General features: G+C 40.7%; 1 protein-coding gene across 1 annotated transcript in view; it reads right to left on the bottom strand.

The window, feature by feature from the left end:
• Positions 1-1122: 1122 nt before the first annotated feature.
• The window catches only part of clmpb (CXADR like membrane protein b), a 69351-nt gene continuing 56936 nt past the window's right edge, over positions 1123-13537 (bottom strand). Inside the window, exons 3-7 of the mRNA XM_020600409.1 lie at positions 13277-13481; positions 9497-9664; positions 8014-8136; positions 7398-7539; positions 1123-6202 (exon numbers count right to left, since the gene is read on the bottom strand). Coding sequence (XP_020456065.1) covers positions 5866-6202; positions 7398-7539; positions 8014-8136; positions 9497-9664; positions 13277-13481 — 975 coding nt within the window. The 3' untranslated portion in view covers positions 1123-5865. The remainder of the gene's footprint in view (positions 6203-7397; positions 7540-8013; positions 8137-9496; positions 9665-13276; positions 13482-13537) is intronic.

The following is a 13537-nucleotide window of genomic DNA, read 5'->3' on the forward strand; positions in this document are numbered from 1 at the left end:
TCCTTATTGCCGTGGGCATAAGTGTCACACTGTGAGAGGCTGAGGACTGGGAGACTGTGCCCCATGCTTCATGCTCAGCTAATGAGAAACTTTGGACCTTGAAGGGTTTAGTTACAGTGACTATGCAGGATGCAACATCCACATTTGTAATATATTAGAATTGGTATAGCTCCACCAGTGTCCCTTAATGTTTAAAGCCATGGATATACTACAAAACTGTATATTGTGTTTTAATATGAAACCCCATTCCCCCATTCACTCCAGTAAAAGCTCCTCACCACGTGACCATGCTGAAAACATTCTTTAAGCTTCTGCATTTTTGGGTTCCTGCACATGAATTAGAGAATGGATTGGGCTGCATAGTTCCGTCTGAACCCAAACCGGACCTGACAAGCTTATAGTATCTGATGTCTGAACCACATTTGAGTTTGTACAGTGTTTTCCCCCTTACCATTCATTAAACGAAGCAGACATTTGAGTGCTCCAGCCATCTAGCCTGAAGTTTGACCTATGTTTCTGAACCCGACCTGGACCCAAACATAATTTCTAAATTTCTGTCTGAACCTGGTTCAAACCCTCGGGTACCGACGGGTTCCGTCAGGCTCAGTTCAGGTATCCACATTATAGGAACAAACATAAAAATCTTCACTCACTGAATGGGTTAACATCCTGATATAGTTCGAAATCTTCATTATTTGAATGGGTTAACATCCTGATATAGTTCCTCATGAATTTTAATTCCATTTCAATACATTGCAAAACTTGCACTGCTGACCATTTCGCAAAGCATGTATTAAACGTTTATAGATGATCTACACTGGGATGATCAATTTGCTGATTCTCGACACAGACCTTTAGTCTACCCAGTTTGTTCTCAGCTGCTAGAAGGTCTAGTGAGACTCAAAACAAACTGACACCATAAGCCGCTCCTAACCACTATTTGCCTCTCCCATCACTTCCTGTTTCCTAGCGACTATAACAGAGGAACTTGGGGAGTGACAATAAATTCACAAATGTACAGTATGAAGGAAGGAAAGATTTACCAAATGCTTTCCAAATACCTGAGCTTTCTGACTGAAAATCCAAATCAGGATGCCACAAGACCAGTTAGGTTGTCATTGAATATTTTATTTGCAAATGAAAGAGTAATAACTCAGAAATCGTAAAAATATACATTTTTTTACTTGTGATATTTACATGGATTGTTTTCATCAAACAAAGGAACAAACAAACAAAAAAATTCTGTACTGTTTTAGAAAACAAAAAAGAAGCCACAGCAGAAAAAAAAACAGATGAGAGTAAAGAAAGCGTGTCTTAAATTTTTAAATTTCCCTTCAGTATCGCGGTGCCGAGCGTGTCTCTCCTTGACATCAAAACAATGTAGTCAAGAGAAACAGCCAACCACACAGATCCTACTCAGGCCGGTGATGAGCAAAGCACACAGAAAAGTGCAAAGTACATGGATGAAAACTTCAAAATAAAGAAGACAAAAATAAAGCCTCATAAAATTTTTCTGTGAATATATTTACAATTGTAGATTTTTTAAAATTTTATCCGAATACAGTTATGTTACATCAAAGCAAAGCATTCCCGTTCATCTACCCATTCTCCAATGACATGCAGGTACTTTCCTTCTTGAGGGTGACTTCAGTCCCATCTGTATCCTTAAAGGTAACAATACATCACATTCCCTCAGACTGACATACAAGGCCGAACCACAAAGTCTGAGCACCACTTTGCCCCTGTGCAACAGCTTTAATCATAAATAAAACTGCTTTAATAGAACATAAAACATCGTTGCTACATGAGATTCATACTCCTATCATATAACGCAGGATAACCATTTATGATTTCATGTTTACTGCACCTTTGAGTGTTGATAATAAGACAATATATAGTGCTGATGGATACTGTTGTGAAGATTTATATTGGCTGTGCTGCTGAGGTGTGTTAAGACTTTTCCTCCTCCACTCTCTACTGAACTGACAAAAGCTCTTTAAAATTAATTTGTTGGAAAGAGCACAAGTTTGTCAGACCACAAAGCTGCTCACATGAGAGATGCAACGCGAGAGCTCATAAACTGGGGGAATCTGCCACCTGAGACTTGCACTTGCTGGAAAGCAAATCAAAAAGGTTGGAGGAATTTAACAGCTGGAAGACTTGCATCCCTTCTTCCACCTCCACCGCTACTTTCCTATGTAGTGGAAGGAGTTTCAGTGGCAGAAACCGACAGCCCTGGCTCATTACCAGTCCTGTTAAACCTCTCCTGATTCCCAGTATGTCTCTTTCAGATTCCCATGAGAAAAGTAATGAAAAAGACACACACATAAAAGTCATATGCTGTCCAGATTAAGATTCATAGCAGTGTCTGCCTGAGTGCCTGCATGTTTGTTTGCATGCAACTGTGTGTTATAGAAGTTGTGTGTGCATGTGTCTCCAGGTGTCCCCTGGGTGTTGCAGCGTCCCTGTCTGTGTCGCATTTAGTATCCTGGCTCCATCAGTCGGTTGTAATTCAAGCATTCGATCCAACAAATTGATTCTGAAGGAGCAGAAATAACAAGGAATATATATGTTTGGGCTATCTTTGGCCTGAATGTGCCAAGTTGTGTGTTTATTTATGTGAAATATATACAACTTTTACCAGTTTGTATTGTGTGTGTGCCTTCAGATACCACCAGTACACCCAGGGCCAAGTGCATTCTGTGTTAGGAGACAGCAGGAGCAAGGAGAGAGTGTACAAGTGGCCTCCAGAGCTGACGACAGATATGAATAATGGACTTACTTTGTCTCGAGATGCCACCCCCACAAGCAAAGACTTGACTGCTGCCTGCGAAGCCAAGTTCAGATGACATACAAGTCAGTGAAAATGAAAATACACACTGCCAGTCTGCAGTCATATCAGTTGGGATAGTGTTTACATTGCCTGACTGGATCCTTCTCACTCACTGAATGGCTAACATGAAAATGTGTGGGTGCAGCCCAGGGGTTTATACTGAATTTACATGCACACGCATCCACATTCAAAACCATGCATGCATGCACGCAAGCACGCACAGGCATAGACACACAGTACGTTCCATGATCAAATATGAACTGCTGTCTCTAGTTGAACATAATAGACATTTTTTTTCTAAATTTTCTTTACTGTTCTGTCATGTGAAATCCTGCACGTGAAGTCCAACCACATGTGTTTTTCAGGCAGATGTTGGTTTTCAGAATTTTTCAGGTTAAATTCATTTTGTTTAAGTTGAATGTGAAAATTCAGACTGAAGCCTATGGGCCTAGAGAGAATAGCAATCATTCATTACAGACTACAATATTAAACATAGTGACAATTTGCGATTCTTAGAACTTGTTGTTGGCACTTAAAGTGTTAAATTTATCCTGAGAGTAAAGGCCATGGAGTCAATAAAATAAAGCGCAGCTCATATTTGAAAAGGCTTTCAAATTTTCATTGCAATCTGCAATTAGATAAAGACCAACCTTGTACAAGAGTGGAAGCTGGGTAGTGTGCCAAATAGGCACATAGGTTTACCAAAATAGTCCTCCAGGGCTGATTATAAATATTCACAGCAGATTTTATGAAGCTCAAGATAAGGTCAAGGGGGAATTTTGACCTGGTGCTGTTGATTGTGGAAAGCTCACAGGGTCACTAAAATCAAGAGACATCCTTTTCAGGGGATCAGTAAAACATCTCATGAGAATCTGAACAGTAGCTGTGAAAATATTTTCCTTTGTACTGAGCAAGATGGGTTTGATGCTACACTTTCCATTACATATAATATTTGTTTCATATAGTATAAACAGAGTTCAAAGATAAAAATGTCAAAGGCGGTGTCTGAATTGGGGCTTCACTAGTTCACTTAGAGCACGTGTGCAAAAAAATCCCCTGGTTTAAATTCACTTTTTGGGTTTCCCATTTGACTCTTTTGCGAGGGGGGGAATCTCCCCTCACATACCCTCATTAATTTAAATGACATCATGTGCGTATATTGATCCGTATGTACAATATAAAACAAGACTGATTACAGAATGTACAATACATTGTCACATGGCATGGGATTACTCACCATGGATGATTTACTCTTCTTGGTGCTCCCTAGGCTGCATCTTTTTATTACTAGGGCATATATGTGAGGTTGTATCTTATTATTTGTTGTTGGTGGTGTGAACAGGGGCTTAACCACTGTTATGCTGAATATAAGAACAGAAAGAAACAGTCAAAGGGTAGAGGGATTCCAAAGGCACGCTAGATAGGCTACTTGCAATCAAACTGCACTTGGTCTGTCTGAGGATATGAAAGGAGGCGGCTTATACTGTAGCACAGTTCAACTAATAACCAAGTGGTGATTCAGTGAGACGGCAATCGAGTGTGACTTCATTGCTATGGATCCAGAGGGAGTACTGACAATGATACCACACACAGCCCCTATACAACTGAAGTCTCCCTTCATTCGGACATACTGTAGCAATTGTAAAATTGAATGTCAACGTCAATTCTTTGTGCCTTAGCTTGAATATTGATTTGGTACTTTATAGGAGGCTGAAAGTAATGGGATCCAACAGCTTTGTACACCACACATTCATGGTGACAGATTTTGGTTTCAGACAGAAATGTAGTAGGTAGACAAAAGAGTAAAAAAAGCAACAATAATAACCCATTCTAGGGACTGGTGGCACTTCTTAAAATGGATGAATAGACACAGCTGTCCGTCAGCCTTTACAACCTGTTCCCAGAGAGAAGACACAGGAGAACAGAAACAAAGAAAAGAAAAACAAGTCTAGCTGGTCTACTAGATACGTATACCCTATATTTAAAATATTTACTTGCTACAGGCCTAATACATACTATTTAACTATTTAGGGAAGATATGCAGGATTAGAAAAGGTTGTCCATAGATGTAGACAGGATGTGGGAGGGGATTACAGCTCCAATGATTTGGCTCCACTGTCAATGCTATATCCTTGTACCTGAAGTTTCCCCTGATGATAGGTAAAGCAGGTGAGCTGTTGGTAAAGCTGATGAGCCAGATGAGTCAGCCTCAGGACCACTGTGGTTTTTTGTGGGTTTGTTTTGAGACCATGAAAAGACCAAGAGCACCGAGGCAGATGATGCACACGCCGTGTGTTGTGTCTATCCACATGGATGGGCACAATTGGTCCAGCCCATGGGAGGGAGTTTTGCGGATTCAGAGCATGTGCTGGAAGCAGTGACTCAGAGGTGCAGGATGACATGAATCAGAAAACTCCAACCCCCTGCTCTCCCAGAGAAAAAAAAAAATCTGTGGCTGTCTTACACTTTTGCACTTTCTTCCTCCTTTTTCCATTCTGCTTGAATCTACTGTATCTTGTATTTGTTGACAACTGAAACCCAACAGCTATATGTCTCCGTTGGTACTGTACCTGGCTCTGGATTTGGATCTATTTCCAGCTTTAAATGCTTTCCTTCCCACCCCCTTCTTTTTCTCCACTGCATACCTAACCCTTTGATTTGATAAATAAATAAAAGTTCTACTAGGGGGCTCCTTACACCTCATTGCACATGCTTCCCTGTACCTTCCAAAGCCAAAAGAAGGAGCTCAGAAAATAAATTCTGCCTTTAGCTAAGAGACAGTGCTGCATCCCAGGTCTTGTTTTTTTCTTTTGTTTTGTTGTTTTATGTAATTCAGTAGGGGGAAAGCATGTCTTATTTTCCCTTTTTAAGTATGCATTCATTAAAAGTAATTTTAGTTTAGGACTCATAGTATTAATTCTTTTAATTACATCCTTTTAGCTAGTTGCATTTCTTTGTTTATGGGTGGGAGCTAGGGGGCTTGGGCAGGGATGGTAGTCTCAAATAGCTGCAGGAAGGGGCTACTTTCAGTCCTACACAGTCTGAAAGGCCTTGGTCTGGGCGGGCACCATGAGGGTTGGGGGTGTGGCCCCTGACGTGTTCCTGGAGTTAAATTTGGGGGTGGCAGGGGGCTCAGGGGTCTTGGGGGGCACCACTGCATTGTAGGCTGGAGGGGATTGGGGGAAGCCTGGGGGCTGTCCATTTTCCTTGAGCGCTGCTACAGCAGGTGGGCGAGGACGTTGGCCACGCTGGGCGCTGTTGTGCACCATGGACTGAGTGGAGGAGGCACCTGAGCGTGAGCTGCCAGAGCGGGATGAGGAGAGTGAGTTGGGCTTCACTAGCTTGGCCTTAGGAGCCTCTGCATCCTCCCTGTGGTTGGAAATACACACACACATACAGCAAACAATGGTGCTGGCCCATTTATTTTATATCAACTGTAACTCTAAAAAAATAAAGAAGAGGAGAACACACACACACACAAACACAATAAACTGAAAAACAACACAACGCAGTACCACTCCCTAAGACTATTCTAAAGCTCTATTCGCACAACAATAGTATACTGTGGGGACCTCATGCAATTCATAAGATACCCCCCCCCCAGCCCCTGAATTTCTTGAAACACATTTGCTTAAAATCATGAAATCTGCTGAAATGACTATTTCCAAAGATTCAACAGTTTTTGTTTGGACTGTTTTTGCTGATAACACAATAAAAACTTTCTTATAATTCTACCTTTTCTTCAGTTTTTCCATGACAGAAAGCTAATGAAAATTGTAGTACAAATGACTAAAAACTGCATTACAAAACAAGAATTCAACTGAAAGTAGCATTAATCACCAAAACTAAGGTAATTTGTGGAGCGATTGTTACTTGGATGGTGTTAAAATTGCAGAGGGTCTATGCAGTTATTATAAATCACTGTCACCGGGTCACTAGGGTGTGTGGGTTGTAAAGCTAAGTCAGCAGGTAATATTATCCCATTATGATTCTCTACAGAAAGTCAGAAATAGAAACCTCTCATCTGTGCACTGCTGGCGCTTCCTCCTCAGACACAGTTGAGAAGGTTCTATAACTCTTGGAAGAAAAAAAATACTAATTTTAAACAGCAGGGAGGTTGGTTCTCAATCCATGCCCAAGAGATGTGCGTCACCAAAGCTGGTGTGGTCTGCTGCAGCACATTAACTGAACAGCTTGGACTTTTAACATGGTATGAAAACAGAAAACAGAAAACACTTTATTACATATACATTATTCACTCAGAGCTTTTTCTTAACCACGATGCATTATTCACTGTTACACCAGTAAATATGCATCTACATGGACTCAAAAAAAAATAAAAAGCTGTTTCATTTACAAGTGTCATTAACGGTTCACATGGTCAGCTAATTGCAGGCTTTAGAGTGAGTTCTAAACAAAAGACTGCTCAGACAGGTAGGCAAGGGGCTGTTGCTTTGTCGGCTTTAACTCCCATAAACCAGTTTATGGACACAGCTTTTAGTATTTCACTTTTAAAATGTGGAAATGTTAAAGGAAAAACGTGAAAAAAATTGGTAGAGCAAACCTGATCTCATTAGGAGTCTCCTCCTCCTCGTACTTCTTTTTCTCTTTCTTCCGGAAGACGAGCCAGATGATTAATATGACAATGAGGACACCAAGGGATATTCCGACCACTGCACCTGCTACCATGCCCACATCCCTCACATCTGTGAAGAGAAAAGAGAAAGTGATGAGACGCAGATTTACTTAGTGTCACATATTGTTCATAGTTTTCATTCTTAACCTTAAATTCACACATTCCCATGGTCTTTCGTGCCACAGTGCCCAAATTCAGTGTAACACCAGACTTATGAAATTTTGCTGCTGAGCTACTAGATGTATCATTTTTTTGACACATGACCTCGGCCGCCCAGGGCCTCTTAGGAAATGTATCAGAGTGACAATGAAACATAACTGTTGGACAGAGGTGGTGACCAATAGCCACTGGTTTAACTTTAGTGCAGTCCCTAGTGTTGGAACTCTTGGGGAGAATGAGGATAGGGAGGGTGTGGGGAGGTAGATAGAAAGGCTGAGAGGGGAAAACGCATTTCCAGCTGCAGTTTGAAACAATAACCATCAATCAATCTGACAGTTTAGTGGGAGGTGAATGCTGCCAGGGCCCCTTTCTTCCAAAAACTCACGCTGCATTGTGACCTCAATGGTGCAGTTTTCCTCTCCTACATCATTGCTTGCTGTACACCTGTAGACACCGGTGCTGTCCATGGTGAGATTCCTCAGGGTCACAATCTCTGGGTTCTTGAGATCTGGGGGACAAAAAAACAAACACCTACAAGTCACAAGTGAGTACTGTATGTTGTTTATACACTTCAGTAAGTTTTGCATCCCTGATGCAGCACAGGAGAGAAATCTAAAAGATACAGTATATCATGACTTAAGAAAGTAAAGGAGAGAGACAGCCATAGCATGAGAAAGAGAAACAGAGAGATAGAGAGCAAGAGATGTTGATAAGAGTGTTTTTTTTAAAGCAAGGCCCATTAGACTGAGGAAGAATAGTATCAGTGTGTCTGAGAGAGCCCCATCGGATATTTAGTCATCCTCACCAATGACAACGATGTGATATTACATTTCACCAGACCCAGCTAAATAATGGCTGCTGACACCATGCGTTATCGTCCAATGAAAACTAATTAGACTGAACAGGTGTTGTTTGGGAGAGGTCATTAATTTGAAGAATTTTGTCTGGGCATGTGCCATCACAGATGCCAGTTGAACAGTGCAGAGAAAAGAAGCTTACACCCCAGGGATGTTTGTACTGGTTTAGAGGATACACAGTAGGGAGAACTGCCCTACTATTAGCTTTTCTGATATAAACCGTCTCTATTACTCTATAGAGACAGATACTGTATGTCTGGATAAGATGGAAGAGCAATGCCAGAATCCACAACATGTGAATGATGTTTGCCCCAGGGCTACTACAGAGCCAATGTTTTTTTTTTTTGAGATTGTGGAGTGAGGTGCCACTCCATTTTTGTGTATTACATTTATTTTTCTCTGCTTTACACCCAGGCCAAGAAAACACTCAGCTCATATAGGTATAATTCACTTGAGCCAGGCTGACATTTCAATGTCACAGACATCTTCAGCAGATCACAGTATTACCCTGCATCCTTGTACTGATGTAACTCATCCCAACAGAGTATGACTAGAAGTCACAGTGCTGTGTTCTGTTTGATATCTTGGAAAAAGTCAATGGCCTTTCTTATTTTATATTATTGCACATATTTTTTTTTCCTGGTTGACTTACAAAAGCACATTGAGAACCAGTTAGTAAATAAAGATTATTCTGATTCTTGTTACAACAATCCGGGCGCATCTAAGTGCCCTTGTAACTAGTGAAGCAGTAGGACCAGTAGTACCGAAGGTGGTGAATGTAGGTGTAGGTGAACGTAGTGGTACTGGAAAAATGTAGGTGTCACGAGTTTGCAGACATATGAATGTGAAGATGGGAGGAGGTGAAGGAAAGGCGCTACTCTCAGCAAAAACACTTCCTTGGATAAATGCAGGCAATAAAAATCACTAATATAAAAATGAATCTTAACATTTCTCTGCAGAGGGCTGGATGGTGAATCAGCACGTCACTGTAGTGCCAATTATTTTTCTTACCTATCAGTGCCAAGTTTGGCAGTTTGCCCAGACTTTTGCCTTTGTCCAATACTCGCTCCCACTTGTAGCTGATGGGGTCTGAACCATCGCTGGACTTGCAGCTCAGCTTGACATCACTGCCCTCTAAGAGTTTGCCATCCATCCAGCACCTTGGCTTCGAAGGCTTAACTGTAAGAACACATGGGAGTCAGAAACTATTTCATACAAATGTGCAACAAGCAAGGGGAGGTAGATACGATACAAAATTTTACCTGCATTGTAATATAGTACAGTAAAAATATGTATCAAATGTGCAAAATTTTAATTATTTATTTAGCAAATAGAGTAGTTTAATTTGAGCTGTTGTCTATCAATGTGAAGCCTGATCAAAACAGGTTTTTATGTAGTTGTTCTATTGACATTGAATTCATAAACACATTGTTATGAACTGTGATAAGATTTTAAACACTCAAACAAATACTCCACAAGCTCATAAAATCAGTTTTCCATTCATGGTTGATGGATAGTGATGATATTATTCTCTAAGTGTCTACAATGACCTGAATTATAGTTTACAATGGATTTACACGTTAAATAGAAAATTTAGTGAAGCATAAGTTATTCCATAATGTTCTATAAGTCCAAGTGATAAAAGTGAGACAGTAAGTGTTGAACATACATTATAAATTTTATGTCCATCTATAACCATTACTGGTGTTCTTCACAATTTTAAATAAGGGATAGGTGATCACAGTCATTTCTCAGAGAGAAACCCCGAGTCCCACTGGGAATGGGTCAGCGTAACCCCAAAGCAGGCTGTGAATGCTTCTGGTAATATGTTCTCCACAGGTCAAAGGTTTTTCATAGTCCAGTAGCTGGAGGTGAGACTGATCCCCTCTAAAAAATTGAGTACATATGTCGTTGTGCCAGCAGCTTATTACAACCAACGACCTCTAGCGACCATAGTAATTATGACACAAACTAAAGAGGAAGTGATGAAGCATAGAGAGCAGTCTACAGCAGAGAGGAGGCTGGGGTGGATGAATGTTCAGAAGGTGTAGGATTTCCCATAGGAGACCAGTGTTCAATTCCTGTGGAAACATTGTGTATTTTATCCGTGACCATTCCACAACCTTAATAATGTGTTTATTGTTGAAACCATGGCAGCAAATGTTACTATACTTTAACTCAAACCACGGCTGCTTCCTAAAACCTAACCAACTTGTTTCTGTGCCACAACCTGATGAATCGGTGCTGGTTCCATAACGGCAACAGTGCGTTTATGACAGTTTCCATGACAACTAAAGTCAGGTAGGCTGCCAGCTGAACAATTGTTTGTAGCGTATGATTACCATTATGGTTACCATGATGACAAAGGTCTGGTAAGCAGTGGCGGAAAGTAACTAAATGCCTTTACTTAAGTACTGTACTTCAGTACTTCATACTTCGACTTCACTATATTTCACAGAAAAATATTGTGATTTCTACTCATTTGCTAACTTTAGTTATTAGTTACTCTACTACTACTTTTGTACTTTTACTTAAGGAACATTTTGAATGCAGGGCTTTTACCTGTTATAGAGCATTTTTACACTGTGGTATTGCAAATTTTACTTGAGTAAAGAATCTGAGTACTTCCTCCACCACTGCTGGTAAGTGTGCTGCTGGAAGGGTCCTATGGGTCATATTCTAAGGGACAAATGATATGCATGAACATTTACGCTGGAGGACTTGCTGCTGGAGGCAGAGTACAGTATAGCTGGAGCCTGCTGAATCCTCTACAGCTGCTTTGTTTAGATACACGCCAAAAGCACTGCAAAGCTATAAAAAGCAGAAAGCAGAACACTGTTTTCTTCCTCCCCAGTGAGATATTTTTAGATCAGTGGTGAGCTAAACTTAAACATCTATTGTGTATTTTGTTACGCTGTCAGCTTCTGTGCATTTGGACGTTGCTGCTTGTCAAAACTGCAGTATAAGTAAAGCTGTAATGCTGAGAGATAGTGAGCTAGTAGTATTTAGTACTGTACATAAAGCCAGATAGCTTATGTGCATCTTTTTGTTTGTTTGTCTAACCCTCCCTTTCTCCATCTCCTGCTCTAAGAAGCAGATTGTATTCTTCTCACATGCTCAGTAAGGAATATAATGAGAGGAGCTGAGTGGTCAGCACCGATGCTTTGTCTGTGCACCTCACAGCTCTGTCAGGGTCAGTTAGGCCTAACTGCAGCTGGAACAGTTGAAGTGGGCAATCTCAGACACACACAAAATAGAAGCACATCCATATTTACCAGTACACACGCCCACACACACCGAATACAATGCCTACACATTTAAACACACTAAGTTAAAAATCTGCACATGCAACCCACCATCCCACACACACATACACACTTTACTTCTATTATTGTCATAATGTATTCCCTAGGCCCTTATCCTAACCTTAACCATCAGAACTAAATGACTACCTTAACCCTAATTCTAACTAAAACCAAGCCTTAACCTTCACAAAGCTGTTTCAGAAAGGGAGGACCAGCCAAAATGTCCTCACTTTCCAAAAATGTCCTTACTCTGTAGAAAAAATAACTTTTTAGGTCTTCACTATATAGCAACACACACACACACACACTTGACGGTGCAGACATCCAGGCATGAACGTGCAAATTTGCGCGTAAACACATCCACAAGGCAAATATAAACCCTGCCGCATACAAAGAAATATACACTTGCCCACTGTCTCATCTCAAGCCAGCTAGCAGCTTGACTGCCAAGCTATTATCTTAGAAAAATGCAAATGCTCGTCTCACTCGAAATCGAAAGTGTCACTGCAAAGCTGAGGGCAGTTTATAAAAATTGAGGCACTAACTCACTGAAATGTCTTTATGGAAGAGAGGGAAGATTAACAGACTGTTCCATTAGAAAACCAATAGCCACAAGTTGAACTAATCTCCCCTGATGTCTTAATAAATCGCCTACTTTTCTGACATTGAGAACAAGCTCATTCCTGCCACTGGAGTTTGTGGCACAGCCGCTCCCCTTTTGCAGTTCTTCAGCTATTTGAGATACGCAGACAGAGACATATTCACATGGAGCTGGTGGTAAGCCATTCATAACCATCTGCATATTGCACAAAAGAGGAAAATAAAAAGAATTAAAAAAAAAGAGAGGGATTAAATGTACAGTGTTGATTTTGATGTGGCTAATGAGGCCAAAACAGGCTTTTCTCCAGAGTTCCAGAGTTAAGACATGACTTGTACAAATACATTTCCTACATTAAGTAGCTTATCTGGAGTTAGATTTATGGCAGCTGACTTTTAAATATAATTTTCAAATACTAAATTTGATACAGGCTACATTAAACTTACTGGGTCTGTTGTCTGTTTTATAATAGATTTCATAAAGGAAAGAAATGTATCAGAATTTAACTCAGTGCTAGTCCATGTAACTCAGTCCCTAACTTAATGACTCAGTTCTATGCTATTCCAGACCCATCATATGTTTCTGGTCTCACCTCATCAACAAACCAATCCCAAACAGCATGACCAAAATCAAATCACACTGTCTGAATCAAATTGAATCATTATATCAGTCAGCATGACAGAGGAAATGTGCCAGGCTAATGATTCAGTGATTATGTCTGTGTGTGTGTGTGTGTGTGTGTGAGAGACTGTGTGTATATGTCCATTCTTCCTTGGACAAATGGATTTGGGTCTCTTCATGACTCGACGGCATGTGCATAGACATGCACCTGTATCTGTTTGCAACCTGAGTGTGTGTATGTATTGCAGCGTATCTGAGGACGCTCACCCAACACAACGAGGTTGACCTGGCTCCAGTGATATTTTCCCCCAGTCTTGACTTTACAGTAGTATTCCCCAGAGTCGGTCAGCAGCAGGTCACTGATCAGCAGGGAAGCATCTCCACTCAGGTACTCCCCAGCAAAGGACAGACGGCTGGCCTCACTGCCCGTCGCCTCATTGGTGTACACCTGGCCCCCAAAGAAGGTAATGATCTGGATATAGAAATGAACAAAATTTGAGAATTATTTTAATGTTGTTTACTGTATTC

The sequence above is a fragment of the Monopterus albus genome, unplaced genomic scaffold, assembly GCF_001952655.1.
Source record: "Monopterus albus unplaced genomic scaffold, M_albus_1.0 scaffold46.1, whole genome shotgun sequence".
Taxonomy (NCBI): Eukaryota; Metazoa; Chordata; class Actinopteri; order Synbranchiformes; family Synbranchidae; genus Monopterus; species Monopterus albus.